Source organism: Vitis vinifera, chromosome 6, assembly GCF_030704535.1.
Source record: "Vitis vinifera cultivar Pinot Noir 40024 chromosome 6, ASM3070453v1".
Taxonomy (NCBI): Eukaryota; Viridiplantae; Streptophyta; class Magnoliopsida; order Vitales; family Vitaceae; genus Vitis; species Vitis vinifera.
Window position 1 is genome coordinate 5,983,279 of NC_081810.1, and position 26,388 is coordinate 6,009,666.

The window sequence follows — 26,388 nt, forward strand, 5'->3', positions numbered from 1 at the left end:
ATTTTCTTTGACATTAGGGCAGTGCCCACGTGATAATTTTTTCTAGATGAATCCACCTCTCTTCCCATTTATAATTATATGATCATGATTCTCCTAATCATTCAATATGGAACTTGTGATTGTGATGATATTCCAGTTTTCTTTTTTTCATGGCTATAATCATGCCAAGAGTGGCTTCTTCGTGCCATAAAAGATAGAACTTGAAATATTGGCACATTTTATAAGATTTATGATTATATCGAGTTTTTTCATGATTATGTCAATTGTGGTTTTCAAAAGAAATATATAATATTGGTGTGTTTTTCAAGATTTATTAAGGGTTTTTCATAAATATATTAATTTAAAAATAAAGTTAATTATTTTTATTTATTATTTAAAATTATTTTTAATTTGAAGTCATATTATTAAATTATTTTATCAAATATATTTAATTTATTTAATAATTTAAATTAAATTATTAAATTGGTTTACCAACCCCCACAAAAAATAACTTTTATATGATATAAAATTAGTATAGTTCATATGAAAATAAAAAACATGAAAGTATATCCAAACGAGCACTTTGTTCATCAATTCAATTTAAAAGGTCAAAAAACCCATCACAAATGTAAAGGAAAAAAACGCTAATCAAATTAGATCAATTGCCTTCCATAATTTCATAATATTGACTGTTGTCATAAAAGACAATGATCAGAATTCAAAACAAGGCCTGAGAAACCGGTAGTACAGGAAAGTTGCATACCTATGTAGGCTATAGAAGCTTTATCATGGGCCCTAATGGTGTCATAAAATGGAATTAAAAACATGTTTTAAAAAATAATTTAGTATGCATGATCATCACGTACCAAATGGTCCAACAGCATGATTATACAAACATGAAAGCAAAGATTACCAAGGAGAATCAACAAGTTTACTTATTGATGGCTTAACTAAAAACATTTCACCACCATGCTACACTTCAATCTACAAGGATATCTTCTGAAACAGCCATAACCTGGTCTCCTTGAAGAAAATTTGGAGAGAGTTCTCCAAAGAGATAATGCTGCTATAATCAGAAATGACAGTTGTACAAAATTATAATTCATGTAAACAGCTTAATTTATTCATGTACAAGCACAAAGAATGTCCAAAGTTATCATGCGGGGACGACCTCTGGTTCCAGAGGTGGTGCACCATTCTCTGGCTCAGTTCTGCTGCTGTCTTGGGTTATCGCACTCTTATCATTTTCCTCTTCAAACCCTTGCTTAAATCTGTCATAGTTTGAGGGTTCAAGTGATTTGAATGGTCTCTCTCCCAAAACTCTGGTCAAGTCATCTTGGTGAAGAACTTCCTTTTCAAGTAACAGCTCAGCAATCTGAGCTACTTGTTCTTTGTGCTCCTCTATCAGCTGAAGAGTGCGTTCATAAGCCTTACCAACCCATTCTCGCACTTCCGTGTCAATGATTGCCCCAGTCTTGCTGCTGTAGGGCTTGGTCATCTCGAATCCATCTTCCCGTTGAGGGAAAGAGAGGAGGCCCACCTTGTCACTAAAACCATAGACTGCGACCTGAGCATATGTCATCTTTGTTACCTTCTCCAGATCATTTTGGGCTCCTGTCGATATTCTACCAATCAAAACCTGCATCCATAGGAAATGAACCCTGTCATCATCACGGCGGAAACACTGAAACAAAACACTAGAGGTTCGTCTTTTCTTTTCTAATATTGTAAGCAAATATACTACAATATGCAAGGCTGATTTCAGGAGTTACAAACATCAGATAGCTTCTTTGTGCATTTTTAACATTAATCCTACCCAACAATATGAAAAGACTAAAGAAATATTAGCTACCTGTTCAGCTGCTCGACCACCAAGGGTCATACATGTCATGTCGAAAAGCTGCTCCTTGGTCATGAGAAGGTTTTCATTAGGAACATACTGGGCAAAACCAAGTGCTGCTGTACCACGAGGAACAATAGTCACTTTCAACAAGGGTTCCGCATGTTCCAAGAACCAACCAGCAACAGCATGACCTGATTCATGGTAAGCAACAGTCCGTCTTTCCAGCTGGCTTATCACCTGCTTAACAGACATGGATGTGAAAATTTTCCTATGATGGTTTTAAAAATTAAAAAAGGAAATATGTGAGTGTGAGATGAAGAATTTTATGCCACCCAAAACATTAACCACTGGAGGAAGATGAATAAGAGTACCCCATATGCCATTTTTCTACACAATGGGAAGCTTGGAGGACATCATTTCTCAGTGACGACTGGTAAAACTCAATACGCATACTATTTTGATGAAGTAATTAGCATTAAAAAAAATATATGTTCATGACAAAAACATCTTAACATTAGACGAAGAATCATATAACAAATGCAATAAGTCAAAAATGAGTTACCTTATTCTTCTTCTCCAGACCACCAATTATCCTATCTATAGCTGCCTCAAAATGATCCATTGTGACCTGTGTTCCTTCATTCCTTGCAGCGATTAAAGCAGCTTCATTACAAACATTTGCAATGTCTGCTCCTGCAAATCCAGGAGTGAGGGCCGCAAGCCTTTGAGAGTAATATGATGGCTCGCGATCAAGTTTGATCTTTTTCAGGTAGATCTTAAATATCTGATCACGTCCTTTAATATCAGGTTTATCAATAGTAATTTGGCGATCAAATCTACCAGGCCTCAACAGAGCTTTGTCTAAAATATCAGGTCGATTAGTGCCGGCAAGCACAACTACTCCAGCAGTGGTTCCAAATCCATCCATCTCTACAAGCAACTGATTAAGAGTACTTTCACGCTCATCATTGGAACCTGAGAAGCCTCCACGTCCTCTTGCTCGACCAATTGCATCAATCTCATCAATAAATATTATACTAGGTGCACACTGCCTTGCTTCCTGAAACAAGTTTCTCACCCTGGATGGTCCAACACCAACAAACATCTCCATAAAATCTGAACCAGATATGGATAAGAAAGGCACGGCAGATTCTCCTGCAGTTGCTTTTGCTAGAAGGGTCTTCCCTGTGCCTGGAGGGCCCACCAAAAGAGCACCTTTTGGAATTTTTGCTCCCAACTCTTCATATTTTTTAGGATTCTTGAGGAAGTGAACAAATTCCATGATTTCTTGCTTTGCTTCATCACATCCAGCAACATCTTTGAAAAAGACCTGTACTAGGTCCAAAAATAGATAAACAAACAATAATAATGATAATAATAATAATAGTCAGAGAGAGAAAATCGAATGATTATAACCATAGGTGAGCAAGGAGGATATAATAATTATTGTATACTGTAAAAATATTGGATGCTGCAAACTAAAGACAAACCACCTTTGACAAAAGAAACAGTTAGCTAACCTTATTCTTAGCATTCTTATCCACTTTCATAATATGGGCTTTTCCTATGTTGAATATTCCACGACCGCCCCTTCCACCCGTACCACCAACACCTAATCCACTTTGCATCCGCCGCCCCATGTACCAGAGGGCCCCCAAAAGCGCAAGTGTGGGTGCAAATCTCATCAATTCTTGGTACCAGACCATTTCAGAGACATATGTAACAGGAACATAATTGTGAGGGTCGATCCCTAATACTTCTTGAGCTTCCTCCAACTTTTCCTCAAAAGATTCGACACTACCAATATTGAAAAAGAATTTATACTGAGCATTTCCTCTTGCAGGGCTTCCATTAATTGGCCCTTGGACAACATCATCACTTGCTTGATTGAGTGGTGAGCCCCTTACATACACCTTTGCAACTGATTTATTAGAAACAACTATGTGGTCCACCAAACCTGGTTCCAGAAGCTTGTTTTTAAACTCTTGGAAACTAATCTGCAACATATTCAGAAACCAACATTAAAAAGCTAAATCATATGTAGACAGGCAAATTGGAAAAAATGAAATGACTGGCAGGCACAAGTCATCAACATATGAATTATGCTATCATGTGAAAAGTAAAAGTCAACCTTTGAGTTCAAGTGCCTCAGAACCATGCAATCACCCAAAAAATTATTAAAGTAGAGGCAAAAAGAGGAACAAAGCTACCAGACTATCATAAGAAAATTCCATGAGAAGATGCAGAGAAACAACTTAGCACATTTGAGGATAGGCTACCACTTTGCCTACTGAAGCTTCAGATTACATACATTTACATAATAAGTTGTTATTTAAATTACCGATAAATAGAGTTCCCAGTAGCAATTTAATAACCCACATGAAAAGAATATATTTTCTGGAAAGTTTTTGCCAAATAAAATAAAACAAGTTTCATTTGTAAAGAGCTTTGGTTTTGTTCTCTAATGAAGAGACATAACTAAATGGATCCCCAATATAAATTCTTTCATGAAAAAATTTCTCAGAACTATATTTTGCAAACACAGTTTAAGTGAAAGAAGCACCAAACCACAAGAAGAGATATAACTCTAGGCACAGAAATTTGGTAAAAATAAAGCATAGAAGAAACTCACAACAATAAGTTAAGCTGTACTTCTTTTGTCATTAGGAAGTTATGTTACACATTTCTTCTGTCATTTTTTTAAGGCAAGGGTGCAGCATTATAGCACAGATTCTTTTAAGCAACTAACATGTTTTACTGTTTCAAGTATGCATCATTTTTCAATTGAGAAGTTGTGGTCCTGTGAAGGCCCTGGAGAGTTTACAATGTCTTAATTAGAACTCAATAAGTGGGACCATTGCAAATAAAAAGGTGGAGAAAACAAAAATGTTGTATCCATGTTTTGCTATAAATTACATACAAGGTAATGATAAAGAGGGTCAAGGGTCAAGGTTTACCATCAGAATGTTAAGGCCAATAGGCAGTGCATAAGAGATCTGCTACTCCTAGGAAATTCAATATCCATGTTTTGCTATATTACATGCAGCATAATGGTAAAGAGGGTCAAAGTTTTCCATCAGTGTGTTAAGGCCAATCTGCAGTGTAAAAGAGATCTGCTACTCCTAGGAAGTTCCATTTAATATGGTTATATCCTAATGATTTCAGTAAATAATTGGGAGAAAATGCACTCAAATTCAGACAGATGCTGCATCAATATTTTTCCCCCTTTTTTTATGGGTGACAGTACCTCCAATCATTAGGCCAATCAAGTTCACATTTACACCACACAAAGGGGAACTTTAAAAAGATATTGATTTGGGGAGGATTTGTGGGAGGTTTCAGGTTCAAGTCCTAATGGGGACAAAAATTTACTTATAAAAGAAAAAAAAAAAAAGATTTTCCAAACTTTTTGCAAGATGAATTAGAAAAATAAAAAAGAAATTTAGGAACTATATGAAGTCAGTAAAAAATAAAACCTTAAATATGTGATTCAACATTTTAGTATACAATTTTGCAGAACTGATAGGGGGAAAATAGAAATCAGGGAACACACACCATGCCACTGTAATCAATAAAATAACTATAATTCCAGAATATAGCATAATAAATAACTAACTCAGGTCCTTAAAACATAATCTAAATGATGTTTACCTGCTTCTGTTCACGTGGACCAAAAGAGAAGGATGAAAGAAACAGTCCAATCACCAACAAAGGAGTTAGGACATTTTGAAGCTGCTTCATGAAAGTTTCCTGAAAATTTCCATGATCATCTGTGTTTGAATCCTCTGAAATTAGGGGGGGAAGTAATTAGAGCACACAAAAAATTCTAGATGCTATATTCCATATAGAATAAATAAAACAACATAAAAGAATTAAAAGAAAGAAAAAAAGTGCAACATGTTATATGCATGAAAATTTGAAAAACCAAGAACAGATGCAGCATGGCATCCTACTTATCTAAAAGGAATCATAGTAGCATATTTGATGTTCTTTAAGTAACGACACAATAGATACTCGGCCAATATCCAAGTTTTACAAGTCTCTTTACTTTCTAGAACTTAGCTTGTTTAATTTCACTCCTTTATTTTAAGTTATGCATGCCCATAGTATTGTAATCATCACATAATTTCTGTTCTTCTCTTATATAATGTTCAGTGATGGATGGTAGCTTCATTTCTCCAGTCCAGTACAAGTGGTGCTTGTCCATTTCTTGGTCTGCCTTCTTCTTGTCTTCTCGTGTATATTTTTCTGTAGTGAATGACAGATTCATCTGTCTGCTATAAGTTTAAAACTTTTAAACAGTGCACCTCCACCACAATTGTTTACAGCCCAATTTAATTTTCTCATTAATAAAGAGAGAATTTTTAGTGAAAAAATGACCTCATAGATTAAATGTCTAAAACAGAATAACTGTATTGGATTTTTTAAACAAGCAATCACCTCTTTTCAGTATTCTGTTCTTCAATAGTCATCCTCAAATATGATAACGAATTTCTCACATGAATCACAACTATTCTCTTTTGGCAACCTAGCACAAAGGTTGCAACACCAAACAAATCTTCCTAGCCCAACCCAACCAAACCCTCAATTCTACAGAACAGCACACTATTATCAGGCTATCTGACTAGGCATTTTCATACAAAGTTAAAAAAACTTCCATTTAGTTCATTAATGTGGAAATAATTGAGACAAAACTACCTATAAACCTTAACAAGCATACATCTTGCATAAAGGAGAAACTATAACAGCCACAAGCCCCAACATGAAACAATGAACATCCAGTAGACAGATCATATAATGCCTTATGGCACATCTGCTGTCTCTACCACAAACTTCTATCTGTTCTTATAGGGCAATTGAAAATAAACACCCTCAAGAAAAATTCAAATAAAAATATAGTGGTGTGTCCTAAGTGTCATACTGAAGTTCTATCTTTCAAATGCAAGGCAAGGTAGAGGAGGAGCTGTACAAGGTAGCTGGCATAGAGCATAAAAGATATGGTGAGCCAATACAAGCACGGGCTTATTCAATAGGTAAAGGGGTGTCCATTGATTGCTAACAATGATGCGATTCAAATAAAGTTGAATGTGCTCAAGGGAGAAGAGGAAGACAAAAAGGCACTTGAGTTGATGCAGAGGGAACAAAGAGAGGAGATGTCTCATTGTTTCTTTTTTTTTTCTTTTTAAGCACAAAAATTCATGTAGCTTATGCCAACAGGTGGGATTTAAGACTTCATTGTTATCATTGTTGTTATTGTGTTTAAAAAAACAAAATAACAGCCCAAATATAAATCCTGAGTTCCTACAAAGTATTGTTCCAGATACACTTGACAATTGTAAATATATACCCAATTTCTTGCGACCTTTTCCCCCAAGGACCTATTTCTTCCCTAACAAAATGGCAAAAAGAAAAAGAGAACATAAGGATTACGCCATTAAATGAGAAATTCACCTTTCGACTCTGACTTCTGCTCTTCCCCTTTTGGGGTTTCCTTCTTATTTTTTGGATAAAAATTCTCATAATCTGCAATTGAATTGCAAACCATGTATCAGACATTATCAAACATTCAAATAATCAGCATGTCAACAAGATTAAAACAAAGGCCAATGAACTTCTTACTCTTCTTCTTAGGGGCTTCACTCGATAAAAACCTTCGGATTCTCGGGTTCGCAAGAACAAAATTCAAATCAGATAAATACGACTTCCCGACGAACCCTCTGCTCGCTCCAATGGAAGTTAAATATCCCCTCAAAAACCCTAACCCACCATCCAGTTGACCCAGGTCGGTACTGTAATGCGGTGCCCTGGAAAGGGCTTCGTTCAAAAACGCCGATCTTCCAACATTACCACCAGATAACACGTTCCGTGGCTGCAAAACGAAAAAAAAAGAAATCAATAAATAAATAAATAAATAAAAATACGCAAAACAATCAACTCAAATAAACAAAAAGAAGCGGAAAACTTATATACTTTTGCAGTAGAGGATCGTGACAGAGAACGGCCAAGCCTCGACAAGATCATTATTTGACGAATCTGAAGCAGAAATAGAGTACTGGGATTTCTTCAAATGGATCCAAGGAAGCAAATCTTATACGATTGGTTCACAGATTCGTCATTTGAGAGAAATGTTTTTTCTTTCTATTTAGGGTTCCAAGTTCGAATGAAGATAGACAAATACTAGGGACTGTTTGCCTGATATTTTTGCTTTGTGGGTGTTTCTCTTTTTCAGTTGTTTGGGCAACACGGCAGTAGCCCATGCCCATGATTTTAAACAATTTTTAATTTCAAATTAGTATTAATAAAATCCAATAAATTATTATGAAAGAATTCCAAGAAATTAGCTTTTATTTAAAAATATTATACGACTGTTCATGCCGTTACAAATTTTATAAACATCATATTTTATTTTTAAAAATATTTATAAAAATATGGTAACCAAATAATAAAAAATAATTTTAAAATATATAAGTTTTAAAATAAATTTTATTATATTTAAATTTTATCCTATCTTCATAATTAGCAAATAAAATATTTTATAGTCTAGCAAAATTTTTTAGATAGGAAATTATTTTTTATTTTTTATTTTTTATTTTTTAAGACAAAAAATAATGTTTTCATGTAACATTCTTTGGTTGTTTTCATTTTCTTTAAAGCTATTTTAAAAAAATAATTATAAAAATATTTATAATGATTAAAAAGGAAGCTCTAAATATAAAAATTATTTTAAAAATATATTTAAAACAGTTTTAAAACATTTCAAATTCTTTAATAAAATTTTGTTTTATAAAATATCAAATAACGATTTTTAAAAATTGTTTTTAAAAACTATTTTTTATAACTTTTTTTAAAAAACACTTTCCAAATAGTGTTTTAGAGCATGTTTGTTCATGTTTTCAATAAATGTTTTCATTATTAAAAATAAAAAACACAAAAAACTTATTTGGAGAAAAGGGTGTGTTTTTTTTGTTTTTTTGTTTTGTTTTCTGTGTTATCAAAAAAGATATTTTTATTGTTTTTTTACTATTCAAATAATAAATTATTTTTTGTATTTTCTCTTCTTTATTTTTATGTTTCCATAAATGTGAACTCCATCCAACCACCATACCCTCACTCGCAAACCTTTTATTCTTTCTTAAATTATTGAAATTAATGTACTTACACATGGTAACAAAATTATCATTTGTTTAAGAAAATTATAATTGGTGTAAAAATTTTAAAATTAAATATTTTTTTATTTAAATGAATTGTACATATAAAAATTATTTATATATTTATAATATCAAGTTAACGGAAGAAAACACTTTATTAATTTTAAAAAATAATTTTCAAACATGTTTTCTGTAATACTTACCCTAAAAAAAAATTATTGACTAAACCAAACATGTTTTTTTTAGAACAAAAACTATTTTCCAGAATTCAGTTTTCAAACATAATTTTTTTTTTTTTCTAAAAACACAAAAAACTGTTCTAAAAAACTGTTTTTCAGAACAATTTTCTAAAACAGCAACCATTCATTTTCCTATTATTTAAGGTTATTAAATAAAAAAATTATATATTTTTTCTATTTTTGCTTGTTTTACTATTCGCTTCTAGGCTCAAGTGATACTAGATGTCAAAAGTTATTAAATAAAAAAATTATATATTTTTTCTATTTTTGCTTGTTTTACTATTCGCTTCTAGGCTCAAGTGATACTAGATGTCAAAAACATGGACCAGGCCCAACCCAATAAAATACACAAAGGATCCAAACTCGTCCCTGAGAACAGTCATAGATAATACGGCACACGGACACGTAGAAAAGGCTCTTCAGTTCTTCATCTCCCTTTCTCTTAGTAATCTCTGATCGACATCGGTTCTTTGCAGGCCGTCATTTCGCTTTACCTTGCACTACAATGGAGGCCACGTCGGTGTTCCTCAACTCGAGAATAAATCCATTTGGGTTTTCTGTTGCAAACACCTTCAAGCCCTCTATCAGACCTTTTAACAAACACTTACAAGTCCAGCTACATGTCAACAATTCGAACCTCAAAACCATCAAACCCCCTTCAAAATGCTTTTTCCGTGCGTGCCCATTGTCATCATCGCCAGAAATAAGGAGAACCCATTTGTTGTGTCCACCCAAATGCTCCTATTCCAACTCTACCAGCTCAGAATCTCATAACCCATTTTTAAAACCCCTCAAAAACCTCTCATTTGATTCATTGAAAGCCACCCTTTCTCAATTGACCCCAATTGATATATGTAAATGGTCTGGGATATTATGCGTGTCCATTGCAGCCACTAAACGGACTGTGAATTTGCTGTTGAACCCTTTCTTTTGGATGTACTTCAGCTGGACTTGGTTGTTCTGGCCATGGTTTTTGGCTGTTGGGGTTGCAGTTTATGGCTTGTATTGCCTTCGCAGGCATTTGTGCGGTGAAGCTAATGTGTTTGAACAAATTGCTATTGTTACTTCAGTTTTTACTTGGCTCACCCTTGTCCCACCTGCCCATTTCAATGGCTTCCTTGAAGGATGGCCTTTTGTGTTCTTTTTTGTGTATCATTATTTCTTTTTTTTCAATGTAAGTGTTAGGAAGCGCCTCTATGGGGACTACTTCCTTCGGCCGCATGATCCCAAATGGGATGTGAGCCCACCCAATTGGCATCGCCTCTTGTTCTGCATTGGAGTTATGGTTGGGCATTGGCTGGCAGCATATGAAGGGCCAGAGTTGCACCTCATTCCAGGTGGTTGGAACAATTTGTGGGTGTGGGCATTGATAATGGTAACTCTGTTTATGCAGTACCACTCAACATTATATCTTGCAAAGTACTCAGAAAAAGTGGTGGTGCCTACTGCAGTTGTGCAGTTTGGGCCTTACCGATGGGTCCGTCATCCAATATATGCATCTACAATGCTTCTGTTTGTGAGTTACTGTCTTGCACTCCGGGCACCCATCAGCTCCCTGTTTGTCATCGCTGTTTGCTTGATGTATTATGAGCAGAAAGTAAAATTGGAGGAGGCCTCGATGGTGGAGACCTTTGGGGAGAAGTATATGGAGTATGCAAATAAAGTTAAGTACAAGTTCATCCCTTTTGTTTATTAGGCAGTGTGAGAATATGCAGTTGCTTTTTTACATGTTGCAATCAATTTCTGGGATTCAAAGAATGAAGCTTTGCAACCAGGAAAAGGACATGTTAGATTAGATAGAAGAGGTGTGCAGTTTCCTTTAATGATTGTTTCTCATGTTTCTTTATTCTCTTTTCCTATCGATTTAGAGTTCTTAATTTACCCATAAAAACTTAATTGATGCTTTTGTCTGTTCATTCATTATTATGCTTTCATTTTAGTGAGTTTACCAAGGTGTGATGATGTTGGTTGGATAGATCTTTCTTTGATTCATGCTAATTGGTTAATAATCCTTAGTTCCTTACCTTTCCGTGTAGAAATAGCAGATTTTTGGAGCTATAGGTCCCTCTCAAGCACAGGAGGTGAGGTTGGTCTTAAGACATTTGCAAAAGCAAACTGGTTTTTGATCTATTATCTTTCTTGTGCTAGTTGGGAGTTCTTATTGAGCCCTTGGCCTTGATTTCATATTCCTCTTAAAATAATTCACTAAAGCCTCTGCAACTCCAGTATGAAGACTTGTTTATGCATTCTGAAAATGTTTGAAGAGGTAAGCTTCAGCCAAAAGCTACAATTTCCCCATATGGTTTAGTTCTAGATGTCAACTTTTCTTCAACAAGCACATGGGTACATTGAGTGACCTGAGGCAAGCTCTACCCCAGCTTGGCTTGCTAGTTAATGACAAGTGTTTCCTGCTAGTGCCCTCTCCACTTGGTTGAGCCTTTTGGCAGCCAATGTATACTTCCTATATACTTTGGGACGCTGTTTTGGCATTTCCTTTTCATATATACTCTTTGTTTTACCTATAAAAAATAAAAAATAAATAAAAAAGTGTCACCTGCTAGTGGGACAAAAACAGAATGAGAGTCAAAAAGATTGATATGAGTTTGTAAAATGTAACTCCATGATCAAAATCAATATATTGAATTATAGCTTCTGATCATCATGGTCTAGCATATCTAAGTTTGGAAAAATTAGATTTGGCGAAGGGGAAAAATTGAATTGGAAAAAAAAAAACATCGCAATGCCTCAGCATCTTTTTTGAGATCCCCATGAAGGAAAGCTTTCTAGACATCTAACCAAGATTCATCTGCCTTGAAATAGAAATTATAGAAAATGTGTGTGTGAAAAATTAATGGACTTAATTTTTTTTTTTTTTGATAAGTAAAAAACAAAAAATGTCCATTAATTTTTCACACCCACATTTTCTAATGATTTGCTGAGGATATTCAAATGGACTAAATAGACATAAGTTTAAATATTCAAATGATTTGCTAAGGATATTGTCTAATCTGCTTATGTGCCTTCTCATTTATTTGGATCATTCTGTTGATCAAAAGAAAAAAAAAATGTGCCAAATATGTCTAAAGTTCATTCTTTTCTTAATATCTAATTGCTAAACATTTTGGTAATTTGCCCAATACAAACCGTAAGAATCAAAAACAGAGAATGGCCATCAATATAAAACTGGTCTATTTAATGTAGTGTTCATAATGGGAAACAATTGTTGTGATATTAACAATCGTATTACTTTCGCTGTCACATTTTATTGTACTCTGCATTGAATAACACACTCAATTATTGTGCTATTGAATAATAATTGAAGGCACGACCAGTTTCTTATACTCTAGAATAACACACACTTACACATTCTTTCTTATATGGTAAAAGAACACACTCTTAATTTTTATTCTCTAGAAGAACAACTGAGTGCATACCCATTTTCCCATAATCTAGAATAATACAGTCAATTTTGCTCTGGAATAACACACTCAGTTCATATGCTCTAGAGTAACAGACTCAATTAGTATACTCTAGAATAACAACCGAGTGTGTAGACACTTTCTTGAATCTAACCTAGAATAACAGAGAGTCAGAATAACAACTGAATACAATTCTTTGAAGAAGAATATTGTCCTTGCTTGTTCTTGTGAGATTGATATTTCAGTGTTGCTGTTTCCAATCAAAAAAAAATATTTCAGTGTTGCTGTTGTATGTTCGGAAAGATTAAAGACTATATGATATAAATGCAAACCCTCTAGGAAACCAAAATTTTTGTATTTGCTCTAAAAAACAAAGAGAGAATTTCTTATTTTAAATTTAAATTGGGAGTTTGTCATTTATTAGCTGCCGAGATCAAATTTTCTCTAGGTTATAAAAGAACGCTTAGACTTAGCCATTTCAACTCCCCAAATATTCATAGTTCCATCAAATGTTTGTGTTGACAGATGAGGCCTTGATAATAACATTCATACTTCATCTTGTTGTTTTAAAATAATTCCATTTTACCTCTTATACCTATAGCCTACGGAAAGTCTTGTGGGGTTCAGGTTACCAAAAATAGTTTTTGTTGAGCTGTAGGTAAATGATATGGCATAGGGAAAGGATCTATGTTAATAAGCAACAATTTGGTGTCAATTTTTCTTTCTTTGTTAGGAACTTAGGTGTTCTGGTTTCCTGCCAGTTTTTGTCCTATACAACAAGCAACTACATCACCAAGCACTCAATACTATGTCAGTGTTGTTTTAACATCACTCAGGAGATAAAAAGGTGGATTCTGTTAAATACAGATTTTCCCTTCTCCTTATGGAAGGTTTTTTATTAGCAGCATTTCAGAGTTCTCTCATAGCACTCTTTCTGCACAGTTCTAAATGAATATTGTAAACTTAAAATAGAGAAGCAACCACATAAACTAGTTCTTTCTTTAGTGTTTTACTATAAAAATACCTTTCGAAGTGGCCTTGATGAAATACATCTCAAAGTGCTAGAGAAAATTTTACAAGATAATTGTAAAACCAGTCATTCCTTAATGGTTTAAAATGTTGGTATGTCATGTCACAAGGAAGGATATCAAAGTGAATGTGCATGTTATCAGATGGCTTAATTTATGCTAAGCGTTTGCTAAATAGTTGTTTGATATAATTTAAAAAGTGAAGGATTTAAAGGTGAAGAATTTCATAGAAGACTTAATTTAGAAACTGACAATCTGGATTTATGCCAAGTGTTTGCTAAATAGTTGTTCAATATAATAAAATATTAATTACTAAACTTTGTGTCATGGCTGTTTCATTTGGTTGTTGTGGAAAATGGCAATATTATGTCATTGAAACAACTATAATTTCCATTACAACCTGCTTTCTGTTTTTTGTTTTTGTTTTATTTTATTTTGTTCTTATCATTTGTTGCTTTGTCAACTTCTGTAGAATTTATTTGGCCATCAGTAAATTGTTTGGACTTACATTTCTTTGATTCTTGAGTATCTGTTTTTTTGACGTGTCTATTGCTTTGTACTTAATGAGGAGAATGGCTAATTCTGAAACAAAGCAATAGCCACAAACAATTAATGGAGCCCACATTGGGTTCTGGCCTTCTTAAGAATGAACTCTTTTAGTGTGATGTATATGGAGACTTCAACTTTGCATTTTTTCCTCTAATAAAACACAAGCCTTTCTATAGTTGTTAGTTGGTAGGCTTCCATCTTAATGAATTGAAGAAACTTCATTAAATATATCTTTAGTGGCTCTTTTAAAAATAATTTAGATGACTTGCCTATTAGGTGATTATATTTGTTGTACTGTTATTTGATTTTTATTTGATTCTGTTTTGAATAACAAGGAAAATATAAGTCAATGGTGGTGTGGTTGGTATAGTAATTGGAACCTTTCTAGGTATGGTATTGTTTATTAACTATTCTATTTTATATTTGCAATTCAATCCATTCACCAAGTACCATGAGAAAGATTTTTTTTTTTTTTAATGCCATGTACGCATATGTTTCTGATGTGTATTAGCTGATTATAAGAAAAATTTGTGGTGAAATGTTGTTTATTTACTCATTTTTTGTAGATAGTACTAAATCAATAACTATAGCTTATTGGAGATAAAGAATTAGTACCTTTCAGCATCTAAGAAAGCTGTACAATTTTAAAACTTTGTTTACTAATAAATGTTGTATCGTTCTAAAGGAATTGAAAATCTGGTTGTTCTAGTTACCCATTTTTCCCATGTATTAAGCACCCAAATAACAATCCAGAGCCTTGGGGGTTCTTGACATCTCTAGAACATTCCTATAATTGTTCAACCATATGCAAAACGACTATAATATCCAGAGAATAATCTAATGTATTCTATAATATTTTCTCTTCTTTCTTTTATGATATCTTTCTCCTATGTGTAGGCTGGGATTTTCTTTCTTCTGTGTTTCTCATTTATCTTTCCCCATGTGTACTCTAGAATGTGTTGTGTCATTCTCTTACTCGAAACTTACATGTTGTCATTTGCAAATTTGTTTCGCATACATTCTCAATATTGGGGTGATATTTAAGCTTGGATGTCTTTAAGTACCATTCTTGTGTTGTATATGTTGCTCAAAGCTTTCCTGTTGCCATTTCCAAAATTGTTAAATGAGGATGCCTTCCTATGAATTATCAAAGGAACAAATTTGCTCTCAAGAATGGGGTTATTTGTTCAAGATGAGTCCTGTGCAGCCCCACATTGCCCTGACATTTCTTTGTAAGTGATGTGTATTTACGAATTTATATATAATCTATCTTTAGATAGAACTGATTCGCAGAGAGATTGATGCCATGAATTTTTCTTGGTGTGATCTACTGAGCTTGTGATAACAATGGTAGCTGTGATAACAATTGTAGTTATTCAAATACAACTAACATGCATATATTTGAGAATGTTGTGACATTAACTTCTACCATTCTTTCTCAGCTAATAACACAGATTTTCCGGACAAAATTCATGATTATCTGTCCAAATATCATCTTCTCCACATCTCATATCTCTGTTATTGTTGTGTGGCTAACCTTGCAGTGATGATTCACCCTTGCTTTAGGTAGAAAAGGCTAAGAAAAAAATACATTAAACCTTAGCAGCTCCATACACAAAAGACAAACCCTTATTGTTTGAACCTCTGGTCTAAATTGTGCTGGGACTTTGCTCAACGTGTAACCATAGAGAGCACTCTTCATTCCTTACATATGAGTGCGCCCAAGAATCAACTGAGATCCAGTAATAAGCACAACTACTTCATCGACTAACCTCTTCTCACATGCAAATAAATTTAAACATCTACTCTTTCTTAGTATTTGACTACAACATAACATTCTAAAAGCTTGCCATGCAAGGATCCCTCACAACTACTCTACAACTAAAGTGTAAAAAGGGAAAAGTAAGATGGGTTGCATTGCTTCTAACCTCAGCAAAACCCTTCTATGAGTCGCGGAGATCCGCAAAAGCTCTTTGATTATTCTGCGTTTGCTTTTCTTGGGGTCACCTCTATTGGCAGGCCGCGCTGGGGCACCGGAAATGGGACGTATTGTATGCCATCTTCACCTCCCACCACCTTCCACCTGAGCACAAATTATCATTCATTAAATATTTTGAGAACACGTGAATATTGTAATGAGGACAAGTCAGGAATAGTGTGGCCTAAAATGTGCAGAGCAAAGAGTGGTTTGGAGCAAAAGCATCTTATCATGTCATCCAACCTCTCCCTTTCCCATTGTTCATACAGGTTAATTTTACCTTGAGTCATTTTCGCTCGTCTTCTCTTGGGATTTGGCTACATACATTTGATTCTCGTTTTTGTTGATTTGAAATTTCATGGAATGTTTTTTTTTTTTTATTTAAATGAAATAAATGGTAAGTGAAAATAATAGATAAAAATAATTTAAAAAAAAAACAAAATATTAGATGAAATTTCAAAATTGAGTGTAATTAACCAAAACGTAACCTTAATTTTATCCCAAAAGCGCTTTTTTGACAGATTGTCTAATGACTCTCCTTCACTCCTTTGTGCACGGATGAATCGTGGAAAAGTTGGAAGAATAATGTTGGAATAATGGGGTTGCATGAAGGCCACGTATAGGGATGTCAGTAGGTTGACAATTCTATTCTGCTATGGTAGAATGGTACCCACTTATCCAGCCCAATTAAAAAACCCTAGACCGAGACAGGGCGGAGACGTGGACCACTTCCACAGCCTAGGGAACAACATGGGACCCCTGGCCGGACTGAAAGCTGCACCTTGGCCCAGGTGTGCGGGTGAACCATACCCATTGCTTCTCCCTCACTAAATATCTATTGGGATGACCTTTTGCTTTTACCTTTAAACAAAAGCGAAAAGCTTCCTCCTTGAGACACATATTTCTTTAATTTTAATAAAAGTTTATATTAAACTAAAAATATGATAGTGGTGAGAGGAAACGAAAGGTAGAAAGGACCTGTAGGAGGTGGTGAGGTGGTGGAGGAGGACGAACATCTCAAGCTTGGCTAGCTCACTGCCTGGACAGGCATGCACGCCATTCCCAAATGGCAAGAACGTGTTGGGTTTTGGTGGCACCTGTACCATCACACAAAAAAATAAAATATAAAAAAAATCACGCATACTTATAACATCATCTAAGATTAAAACCCTTTTTTTCTTTTAAGCTATATATCCCCACAAACAAAAGACTCTGCAACCCTACAAAAGCGGCTCACGTGATCTGATACTTGAAAGATTTCAAGTTCAGATCCATTGACACATACAAAAGGTTTATATATGAAATTTGAAAGTGACTCTACAGTAGATAATATTCTAGTCATTGATAACCTTATGTTTTTTGAGCTGCCAAAAGGCAAGATAGAATCACAATGTTCTTCGAATCTTGCTCAGAAAAATGGCATTACGATTTTTCTTTCTTCTTCCTTTTTTTTCCCCCTCAGTTTAATTTATGGGTTAGTGTGGTAGAAGGGTCATTCACCTCGAATCTCGAAGGGTCAAACTTTTCGGGTTGAGGGAAGAAATCAGCACAGTAATGGATGCTTCTGAATAGTGGAAGAACCTTCCAGCCTTTGGGGATGTAGTACCCTTCAAATTCTACGTCTTCGACTGCTTCTCTGAATGTGAAGGAGAGAATGCTTGCCGTTCTTAAAGTCTCCTGAATCACCTGTCCCAATTCATTTTCATCACTTTAATTCACTCTGCAGCTTTATAAATCATATAAATGTATAAAAATATACATATTTTTTTCAATGATAACACATGTACCCGGCCGGTCAGCGGCATGCGCCGAGTATCATCCCACGTAAGGCCTCGATTTGCTTCTGATATGCTGGCTTTAATGCCTTCTTGTTCCCTCTGCAATATAGTCTGATTGATTCCCAACGAATACATAAAATACTGAACAGAAGTTTTCATCATCTTCTTTCTTTTTTTTTCCAAATATATCCTACCGACTCTATCTTTTTCTCACATATTACTTAAATTTTAAAACAATGATTGGGAATAGGTAGTTGAAAATAAAAAATGAGCAAAAATCCTCAACCAAGAAACCTCAAAAATATCACAGCAAACAGAAGCTGGAAAACATTTTCTCGGATTACAGACAAAATATACCCATGATGTTTCCAAGTCCATGAATAAATTAGTGAAAATGGAGGAATGAATCAACAGGAAGGGGGGGAAATTACGGTAACGGCTTCGAGGAGATCTCTATTATCATGTAGGTACTTGAGAAGCCATGTGAGAACACTTGCAGTGGTATCATGAGCAGCAAAGATGACTCCGATGATGTTATCAGCAATTTGAGAATCGCTCAGGTGATTCAGATGCTGGTCCTTAGCTCCCAGAAGAATTCCCAGCAATCCACCTCCTTGTTTACTACTTCCCCTTCTCTTTGCTATCAATCTCCTGAAAGTCTCGTTGAGAAGCTGCCTCGCCTGCGTAAAGCAACGTAAAAACGCGTCATTATACATCAAAAGATGGAAAGCAAAAAAGGAAACCGACTTTATCAAAACTAAATTGGTCTGTTTCTCACTCAACAATAATATTTATTGATTTTGCACACGCTTTGAGACAAAAGGCTTGAGAAATATTTGTTTAAACTTCAAAGCAATGTGGGACTGATTAAGGACCTAGCCAAACTCACAGAAAAAGATGTTGCTCGAGTGTTTGACAATTCTAGAAACTGGGGGCCTTCTTACCTTCATGGCTCTGCGGAAGGGAGTTCCTGGAAGATTTATAGGCATGGAATTATAGCCCTTCTCAAGACTCCGATACAGATGTTTGATTCCCTCCATCTCTAAGTCGAGTTTGTGCCCGAATGCCGAAAGGATGGCCACATCAAAAGTATACTGAGAGACGGATAGGGCTTGTTAAAATTCTTCTGGTCCAGAGATAAATATATGCGAGAAAAAGACAATATAATTCATAAATTATTATTATTATTATTGTACTTTTTTCATCTCTTGCAGAGTGTTAACGACACCGTTGTTCCAGGTAGGAAGAAATTTGAGAACAATCTGCTCTATCGCTGAGACCGATCCTCTAATTGCAGAGGGGAGAAAAGAGGCCTGGACCAATTTCTTGAGCCTTGAATGATAGGGCCCTTCATGAAAGAAGATAGCCTCTGGCCCTATCATTCTCTCTTTGCTTGATGGATAGGTTGGCTTAAAGAGATGAGCTCGAGTCACTAGCACAACCTTAATAGCTTCCGGGCTTGAAACCATCACACAAGGACATCCCAGTATGCTGGTCTTGAAAACATCTCCATGTCTGCAATCCAATAGACATTCAAAAATCTGATAGAAGTACTTTTCAACAAAAGAAGAAGAAGAAAAAAAAAAAGAGCTGAAGCTTGCTATTTACACATGAGTTTGCATCTATTTATCCTTAAGAAATAATAATAATAACATAAAAAAACAGGAAAAAAAAAAAAAAAGATCAGTGAAGAGATAAGAAACTCCAAGCGTTTCTGTTGCTTTGCTTGTGTACCGTTTTTGCCTGTTGGAGAAAAAGGAATTTGGGTTCTCAGTATAGAGCTTGAGCGTCTCCCCGATATAAGGCCAGCCCATTGAACCAGGTGGCAGTGGCAGACGTTTGTGTTGGTGATGGCGCCATTGGAGAAACCGAAAGGGCAACAGAGAAAAGAATACAACAGCTGTTCCCAGAAGAAGAAGGAGAAGAAGAAGAAGAAAGAAAAGAAAAGAAGCCGACAAAGGAGAGAAGAAGAAGTAGTGCATGGTTGCAGACAGAATAAGAGAGAGTTGGCAGAGACTTGTTAGAAAGAGTAGGGACTTGTGATGACTGGTGAAGGCGAAATGGTGGAGTGTGTTTGTGTTTATATATATATAGAGAGAGAGATGGGGGAGAAGGTGTGGGTTGGGATTTCGAGCTTGAGACAGACGTCATGAGCTTGCTTCAGTGTGAGTGGTTTAACCCTAACCCCGTAATCCCCCACGGCCACCTCACTCTTCCACCATTACTCTTTAATCTTCCCTTGTATACACATTGGACACGCTCCTTTCGTCTGTGTTGTATGCGAACCAGGTGTTCACTCCTCACTCCCCTAACGTGGTGCGTGCTCTCTACTACATGCATGACTATTTTATGTGTTTCTTACCATTTCTACCATGTAACACAGTGTGGGTATGACCACCACGCTCTACTCTACAGCGTGTGGGTTAATTTGGAAACTGGAATTATATGTGAAAGAGAAAGACAGACCCTGCCCCGTGATTCCCTCAAACTCCTCGTCAACCCAACACGTTTTGGCCCGACCCGCACCAGCCCACAACTTCACCATACCCTATCCATCAACACGTGACCAGTGGCTACAGTATATATGCGCGCTACTGCTCGCCAACGGGAATTGCACCTCACAGGTGTAAGCATTGGGGGCGACTACCTGCCAACGTGACTCTCCCTTTTCAGCACCATGTGTGGCCCACGCCCCCCGCCTTGTTTTCCGAGGTCTGTTTTTATCATTTTTAGTTTTATTTTTATTTTTATTTTCTATTTTTGGCATCCGTCTGTCACTCTCTCACTCTCTCACTCTCTCACTCTGCTCCTCAAGTCCTAAGCATCCCATCCAATCTCCCCGGCCCTTTGTTTCAGGAAATAGACCCTATGCATGTGATCTAATAAAGCATTTACCTTGCAATTTTTGTGACTCGTGGCCATACCCTAAGTTACTGGGCTTGGAATAGTGGAGAATCTAGCCATGAAACACACGAGTGGTAGTGACTGTCACGTGGGTGTGGCGCCCTCCTTAAACCAAGTGCCCCCTCCACCTATGAACCCTGTAGGGACCTCTCCCCCTGGGAAACACGTGGCACGCAGCTCATGGTGACGCGTGGCACGTGTTATCAACCGAACCATCATCATCCAGATTCCCCTAAGGATATGCATGGTGCAGTTATCCTATCCGGACCGTCTCAAGGAAAGGCAAACGACGTTTCAGCTTCTCCTATCCAAGGAAGAGCAAACGACGCTGGCAGAGCGTAGACATCCGGATAGTCCCCACAACACATCCGGATAATCAGCATGAACCATCCGGATATAAATCGTCTGGATGGTCAATTAAAGTAGCGTAGACATCCGGATAGTCCCCACAACACATCCGGATAATCAGCATGAGCCATCCGGATATAAATCGTCTGGGTGGTCAATTAAAGTAAAGTGAGTCTTACACGCAATCACAACAAGCAGCCATGGCCCACATCTTGTCACCTGCAGAGTGAAAAGACAAGATGAAGTGATAGCAAGTCACTTCCCACGATCATTCTACATGATCACCTTCCCACAATCTCTGACAGCCGCATCACCTACCATGGTTTCTGACAGTCGTTCGTAGGGTGATAATGCTCCTACTAACACCTATTGTCATCATCACAACATAAAATATCTCCTCACCATTAATGAGAGGAACAGTACCCCTGAAGCTGTATATATATGCCTTCGCACGAAGAAGAAAGGGATCCCCCTGGTAATCTCTTGATACCTAGTAAAAGGCCAACTAATTTATACATCTCTCTCTCACCATGGCTAACAAAACCATCGGAGGGTGCGTCCGGACACCCTGTCCGGATGCCTTTTGCAGGTGCAACCGCTGAATCAAGAACCCCTTGTGTGTTGAGAATCACGTGTCCATCCATATAGTAGCAACGTGGACCACCGGATACGCGAGACGACAACATTGGCGCCGTCTGTGGGAAACTTTTCTTTTTATTTTGATTCAGTCACTAGCAAAGATGGCCACACCTTCCCAAAGTCAATCATCTGGTGGAGGGGAGGAAGATAATCTCGAATGGCGTCAGGCCATCGAAAAAAGACAGTTGGCGAGCGAAAAACAGCTAAGAGCTCTCCTCCAGGAGACGGTGAGGTTAAGGGAAGAAAACTCTGTGTTACGCATTCAAGCCTCAACGTCAGGTCCTCCTCGTCGTCAGCGTTCAAGAGGCCAGGTGGCAAACTCAAGGCCAGAGCCAGAATCAATATATCCTGGGTCAACAGGAGCTGTCCCAGGAGCATGCAACGCAAGGCCCCATGAGCCACGTACACCTATGCCTCGAGCTCCCCGTGAGGAAAGCTCAGATTCCACTCATTTTTCAGCAAAAAGACAACGTGATAGAAAATCACAGTTGTCAAGTTCTATGCGCGCAAGACTAGGCCCACAAGAACCTAGGAGATCAAGGCCACCAGTAGCCACAACCCGGGCACCACGCCCCGACCCTATGATCGCTCCCATGATGCAGAACGTACCTCCGCATCGTGACCCCATGGTCACCCCAGCGATGCGGAACGTTCACTCACACCTAGCGGAACGACCAGCTGGGAGAAACCTCCCAAACGAGCCACCCATTGGCTCCATCAGCAAAAGGCTGGATGACATGCTCTCCACGCCCTTTTGCTCTCATATCACCCATTACGAGCCCCCAAGGGGATTCCTCGTACCAAAGTTTTCCACATACGATGGGACCAACGATCCCTTCGATCACATCATGCACTATCGACAGCTTATGACGCTCGATATTGGCAACGATGCATTGCTATGCAAAGTATTCCCCGCCAGCCTTCAAGGGCAGGCCCTCTCATGGTTTCATCGCCTACCTCCTAACTCTGTTGACAATTTCAGGGACCTCTCTGAAGCTTTTGTGGGACAGTACTTGTGCTCTGCTCGACACAAGCAGAATATCAGCACCCTACAGAACATAAAAATGAGAGACAACGAATCCTTGAGGGAATTTGTGAAACGATTTGGCCAAGTCGTACTTCAAATAGAGGCTTGCAGCATGGATGCGGTCCTATAGATCTTCAAGAGAAGCATCTGTCCAGGCACTCCATTTTTCGAATCACTGGCCAAAAAGCCTCCTACAACGATGGACGATTTGTTCAGACGTGCTAACAAATATTCAATGCTCGAAGATGACGTACGTGCAGCCACTCAGCAAGTTTTGGTTGCCGGACGGGCTTCTAGAGATGACGCGGACAGACATGCCAAACCTCCGGACCGGCCAAAACCAGTTGACCGGAGGAAGGACGGGCCGAGTCGTCCGGATAGGCCGCCCATCACACCCCTATCCGTGTCATACGAAAAACTTCTTCCAATGATCCAAGGGTTGTCCGACTTTAGGTGGCCTAGACCCCTCGAAACGGACCCATCCATGAGAGACCGCAGCAAGAAATGCGCCTTCCACAAAGACCATGGTCATACGACAGAGACATGTCGGTCCCTCCAGTATCTAGTCGAAAGGCTCATCAAAGCAGGACATTTAAAACAGTACCTCTGCTCAGATACTGGAGGAAGGGACGCATCTCAACATCATAACTCTGGGGCCCCGAGGGCCCCAGTCGCCCCCAAGGCTGTCATAAACTATATCAACGGGGGGCCCATCTGACGAGGAATATGATTCCAGGCGGAAAAGGCAGAAATTGCTGCGAGCCGCGTCGATACGCGAACGCATTAATTCCATCCGGTCGGGTCTCACTGGAGAGGGCCCTCGCCCCATAGATGGGACAATCATTTTCCCACCAGTAGATCCCACCCGGACGCTACAGCCACATCGCGACGCCCTCATCCTCTCCCTAGAAATAGGAGATTTCGATGTAAGACGCATCTTGGTCGACCCAGGCAGTTCAGCTGATCTGGTACAAGCATCAATCGTTGGCCATATGGGACATAGTCTCGCGGGTCTCGAAAACCCCGGACGAATCTTATCCGGATTCAACGGGTCATCAACCACATCCTTAGGAGACATTATACTGCCGGTCCAAGCTAGCCCAGTCACTCTCAACGTACAATTCTCGGTGGTACAAGAGTTATCACCCTTCAATGTCATCTTAGGACGCACATGGCTTCACTATATGAAGGCCATCCCTTCCACATATCATCAAATGGTGAGTTTCCTCACCAACGAAGGGCAAACTGACTTGTATGGCAGCCAGTTGGCCGCTCGACAGTGCTATCAAATAGCACGAGAAGCGGGAACTAGCCAGGAGGATGCATCTCCCCCTGAGCCCAGCCATACGCATGACCAATAGCAATTATTGGGTCCGGCGGACAAGGATCCCCCGGCAGCAGATCTCTTACAAACAATTCAAATCTCAGAAGAAAATGATCACCTCACGAACATCAGTTCCCTCATGACACAAGAAGAAACTCAGAGCATACAAAATATCCTTCGAAGCAACCATGACATCTTCGCATGGACACATTCGGATATGAAGGGAATTCATCCCTCTATTGCCTCTCACAAGCTTAACGTCTTTCCAGCAGCCAAACCCGTTCGACAGAAGATTAGACGCTTTCATCCGGACAGACAAAAAGTTATCCGAAATGAAATTGACAAATTGCTGGAAGCCAGATTCATCAGAGAAGTATCTTATCCGGATTGGTTGGCAAATGTAGTGGTGGTACCAAAGAAAGAAGGCAAATGGCGAGTCTGTGTTGATTACACCAATCTCAATAATGCATGTCCAAAAGACAGTTTTCCATTACCACGAATAGATCAGATTGTGGATTCCACTTCCGGGCAAGGGATGCTCTCTTTCTTGGATGCCTTCTCCGGATATCATCAAATCCCCATGTCCCCGGATGACGAAGAAAAAACAGCATTCATAACGCCACACGGCCTCTATTGCTATAAAGTCATGTCATTCGGACTCAAAAATGCTGGCGCCACTTATCAAAGATTGATGACTAAAATCTTCAAACCTCTGATAGGCCACTCAGTAGAGGTATATATTGACGATATCGTGGTTAAAATCAAAACTCGAGAACAGCATATCCTTCATTTGCAAGAAGTTTTTCACCTCTTACGAAGGTATGGCATGAAGCTAAATCCTTCTAAATGCGCCTTTGGCGTGAGTGCTGGCAAATTTCTAGGATTTATGGTCAGCCAAAGAGGCATAGAAGTCAGCCCGGATCAAGTCAAGGCAGTTATGGAAACACCTCCTCCCAGGAACAAGAAGGAGATACAACGTCTCACAGGCAAGCTCGTTGCGTTAGGACGTTTCATAGCACGCTTTACCGATGAGTTGCGACCCTTCTTCTTGGCAATACGAAAAGCTGGAGCAGATGGGTGGACGGACAGTTGCCAAAGCGCTTTGGAAAGGATTAAGCATTGTCTTATGCAACCACCCATCTTGAGCAGCCCCACCCCAAAAGAGAAACTATACATGTATCTGGCAGTGTCAGAATGGGCAATCAGTGCCGTTCTATTCCGCTGCCCATCACCCAAGGAGCAGAAGCCCATCTACTATGTCAGCAGGGCATTGGCAGACGTAGAAACCAGATATTCAAAAATGGAACTAACAACCTTAGCCCTTCGAAGCGCTGCCCAAAAGCTCCGGCCCTATTTTCAAGCTCACCCGGTGATCGTGTTGACTGATCAACCCCTTCGCAACATTCTGCACAAGCCAGATTTAACCGGGAGAATGCTATAATGGGTCATCGAATTAAGCGAGTTTGGAATTGAATTCCAACCAAGGCTATCCATGAAAGGCCAGGTAATGGCTGACTTCGTGCTAGAATATTCCCGAAAACCCGGCCAGCATGAAGAATCAAGTAAAAAAGAATGGTGGACTCTGCGAGTTGATGGAGCCTCACGATCATCAGGCTCCGGAGTCGGGCTCTTATTGCAGTCCCCAACTGGGGAACATCTGGAGCAAGCCATCCGGCTGGGATTCTCCGCATCTAACAATGAAGCAGAATACGAGGCCATCCTGTCCGGATTGGACCTCGCCCTTGCTCTATCCGTCTCCAAACTCCGAATATACAGCGACTCGCAACTAGTGGTAAGGCAGGTCCAGAAAGAATATGAGGCTAAGGACGCACACATGGCGCGATACTTGGCCAAAGTAAGAAGCACCTTACAGCAATTCACCGAATGGACAATCGAAAAAATTAAGTGAGCTGACAACGGACGCGCTGACGCCTTGGCCGGTATAGCTGCTTCCCTCCCCATCAGAGAAGCCATTCTATTGCCAATCCATGTACAAGCTAATCCCTCTGTCGCAAGAAATTCCATTTGCAACACCGTTGAGGCAAACCAAGCGGATGATCAAGAATGGACGCATGATATTGCAGAATATCTCCGGACAGGCACTTTACCCAAAGATCCTAAACAAGCGCACAAAATCCGGGTGCAAGCTGCCCGTTTCACCCTGATTGGAGGGCACCTGTACAAG

At 38.4% G+C, this 26,388-nt stretch overlaps 3 protein-coding genes across 3 annotated transcripts; 1 reads left to right on the forward strand and 2 right to left on the reverse strand.

The window, feature by feature from the left end:
- Window positions 1-888: 888 nt before the first annotated feature.
- LOC100250187 (ATP-dependent zinc metalloprotease FTSH 10, mitochondrial) lies at window positions 889-8,086 on the reverse strand. The gene is made up of 8 exons (XM_002283237.4): window positions 7,793-8,086; window positions 7,442-7,691; window positions 7,274-7,345; window positions 5,474-5,607; window positions 3,343-3,819; window positions 2,385-3,152; window positions 1,832-2,059; window positions 889-1,618 (listed from the first exon to the last, which is right to left on the reverse strand). The coding sequence occupies exons 1-8, from the start codon at window positions 7,841-7,843 to the stop codon at window positions 1,136-1,138; spliced, it is 2,463 nt and encodes an 820-aa protein (XP_002283273.1). The 5' UTR covers window positions 7,844-8,086; the 3' UTR covers window positions 889-1,135.
- Window positions 8,087-9,573: 1,487 nt separating this feature from the next.
- On the forward strand, window positions 9,574-11,129 carry LOC100255385 (uncharacterized). Its single transcript, XM_002280697.4, has one exon. The coding sequence runs from the start codon at window positions 9,715-9,717 to the stop codon at window positions 10,903-10,905; it is 1,191 nt and encodes a 396-aa protein (XP_002280733.1). The 5' UTR covers window positions 9,574-9,714; the 3' UTR covers window positions 10,906-11,129.
- Window positions 11,130-15,766: 4,637 nt separating this feature from the next.
- Window positions 15,767-20,174, reverse strand: LOC100260462 (abscisic acid 8'-hydroxylase 2). The gene is made up of 8 exons (XM_010652700.3): window positions 19,696-20,174; window positions 19,158-19,476; window positions 18,906-19,055; window positions 18,393-18,641; window positions 17,971-18,060; window positions 17,684-17,869; window positions 17,162-17,280; window positions 15,767-16,288 (listed from the first exon to the last, which is right to left on the reverse strand). Exons 1-8 carry the CDS (start codon window positions 19,941-19,943, stop codon window positions 16,183-16,185), a joined length of 1,467 nt encoding a protein of 488 aa, XP_010651002.1. The 5' UTR covers window positions 19,944-20,174; the 3' UTR covers window positions 15,767-16,182.
- Between the last annotated feature and the right edge of the window lie 6,214 nt (window positions 20,175-26,388).

What these genes read in the sequence shown, in the direction of transcription:
- LOC100250187 (XM_002283237.4), bottom strand. Translation starts at nt 7,843, where the DNA reads ATGATCTTGTCGAGGCTTGGCCGTTCTCTGTCACGATCCTCTACTGCA. An exon ending in GCAGAAGTCAGAGTCGAAAG is followed by an intron (nt 5,608 to 7,273) that starts GTGAATTTCTCA and finishes CCCTAATTTCAG; the next exon opens with AGGATTCAAACACAGATGAT. An exon ending in GTCCACGTGAACAGAAGCAG is followed by an intron (nt 3,820 to 5,473) that starts GTAAACATCATT and finishes AATATGTTGCAG; the next exon opens with ATTAGTTTCCAAGAGTTTAA.
- LOC100255385 (XM_002280697.4), top strand. Translation starts at nt 9,715, where the DNA reads ATGGAGGCCACGTCGGTGTTCCTCAACTCGAGAATAAATCCATTTGGG.
- LOC100260462 (XM_010652700.3), bottom strand. Translation starts at nt 19,943, where the DNA reads ATGCACTACTTCTTCTTCTCTCCTTTGTCGGCTTCTTTTCTTTTCTTT. An exon ending in CTCTGCAAGAGATGAAAAAA is followed by an intron (nt 19,056 to 19,157) that starts GTACAATAATAA and finishes TCCGTCTCTCAG; the next exon opens with TATACTTTTGATGTGGCCAT. An exon ending in CACCTCACCACCTCCTACAG is followed by an intron (nt 16,289 to 17,161) that starts GTCCTTTCTACC and finishes ATTTGTGCTCAG; the next exon opens with GTGGAAGGTGGTGGGAGGTG.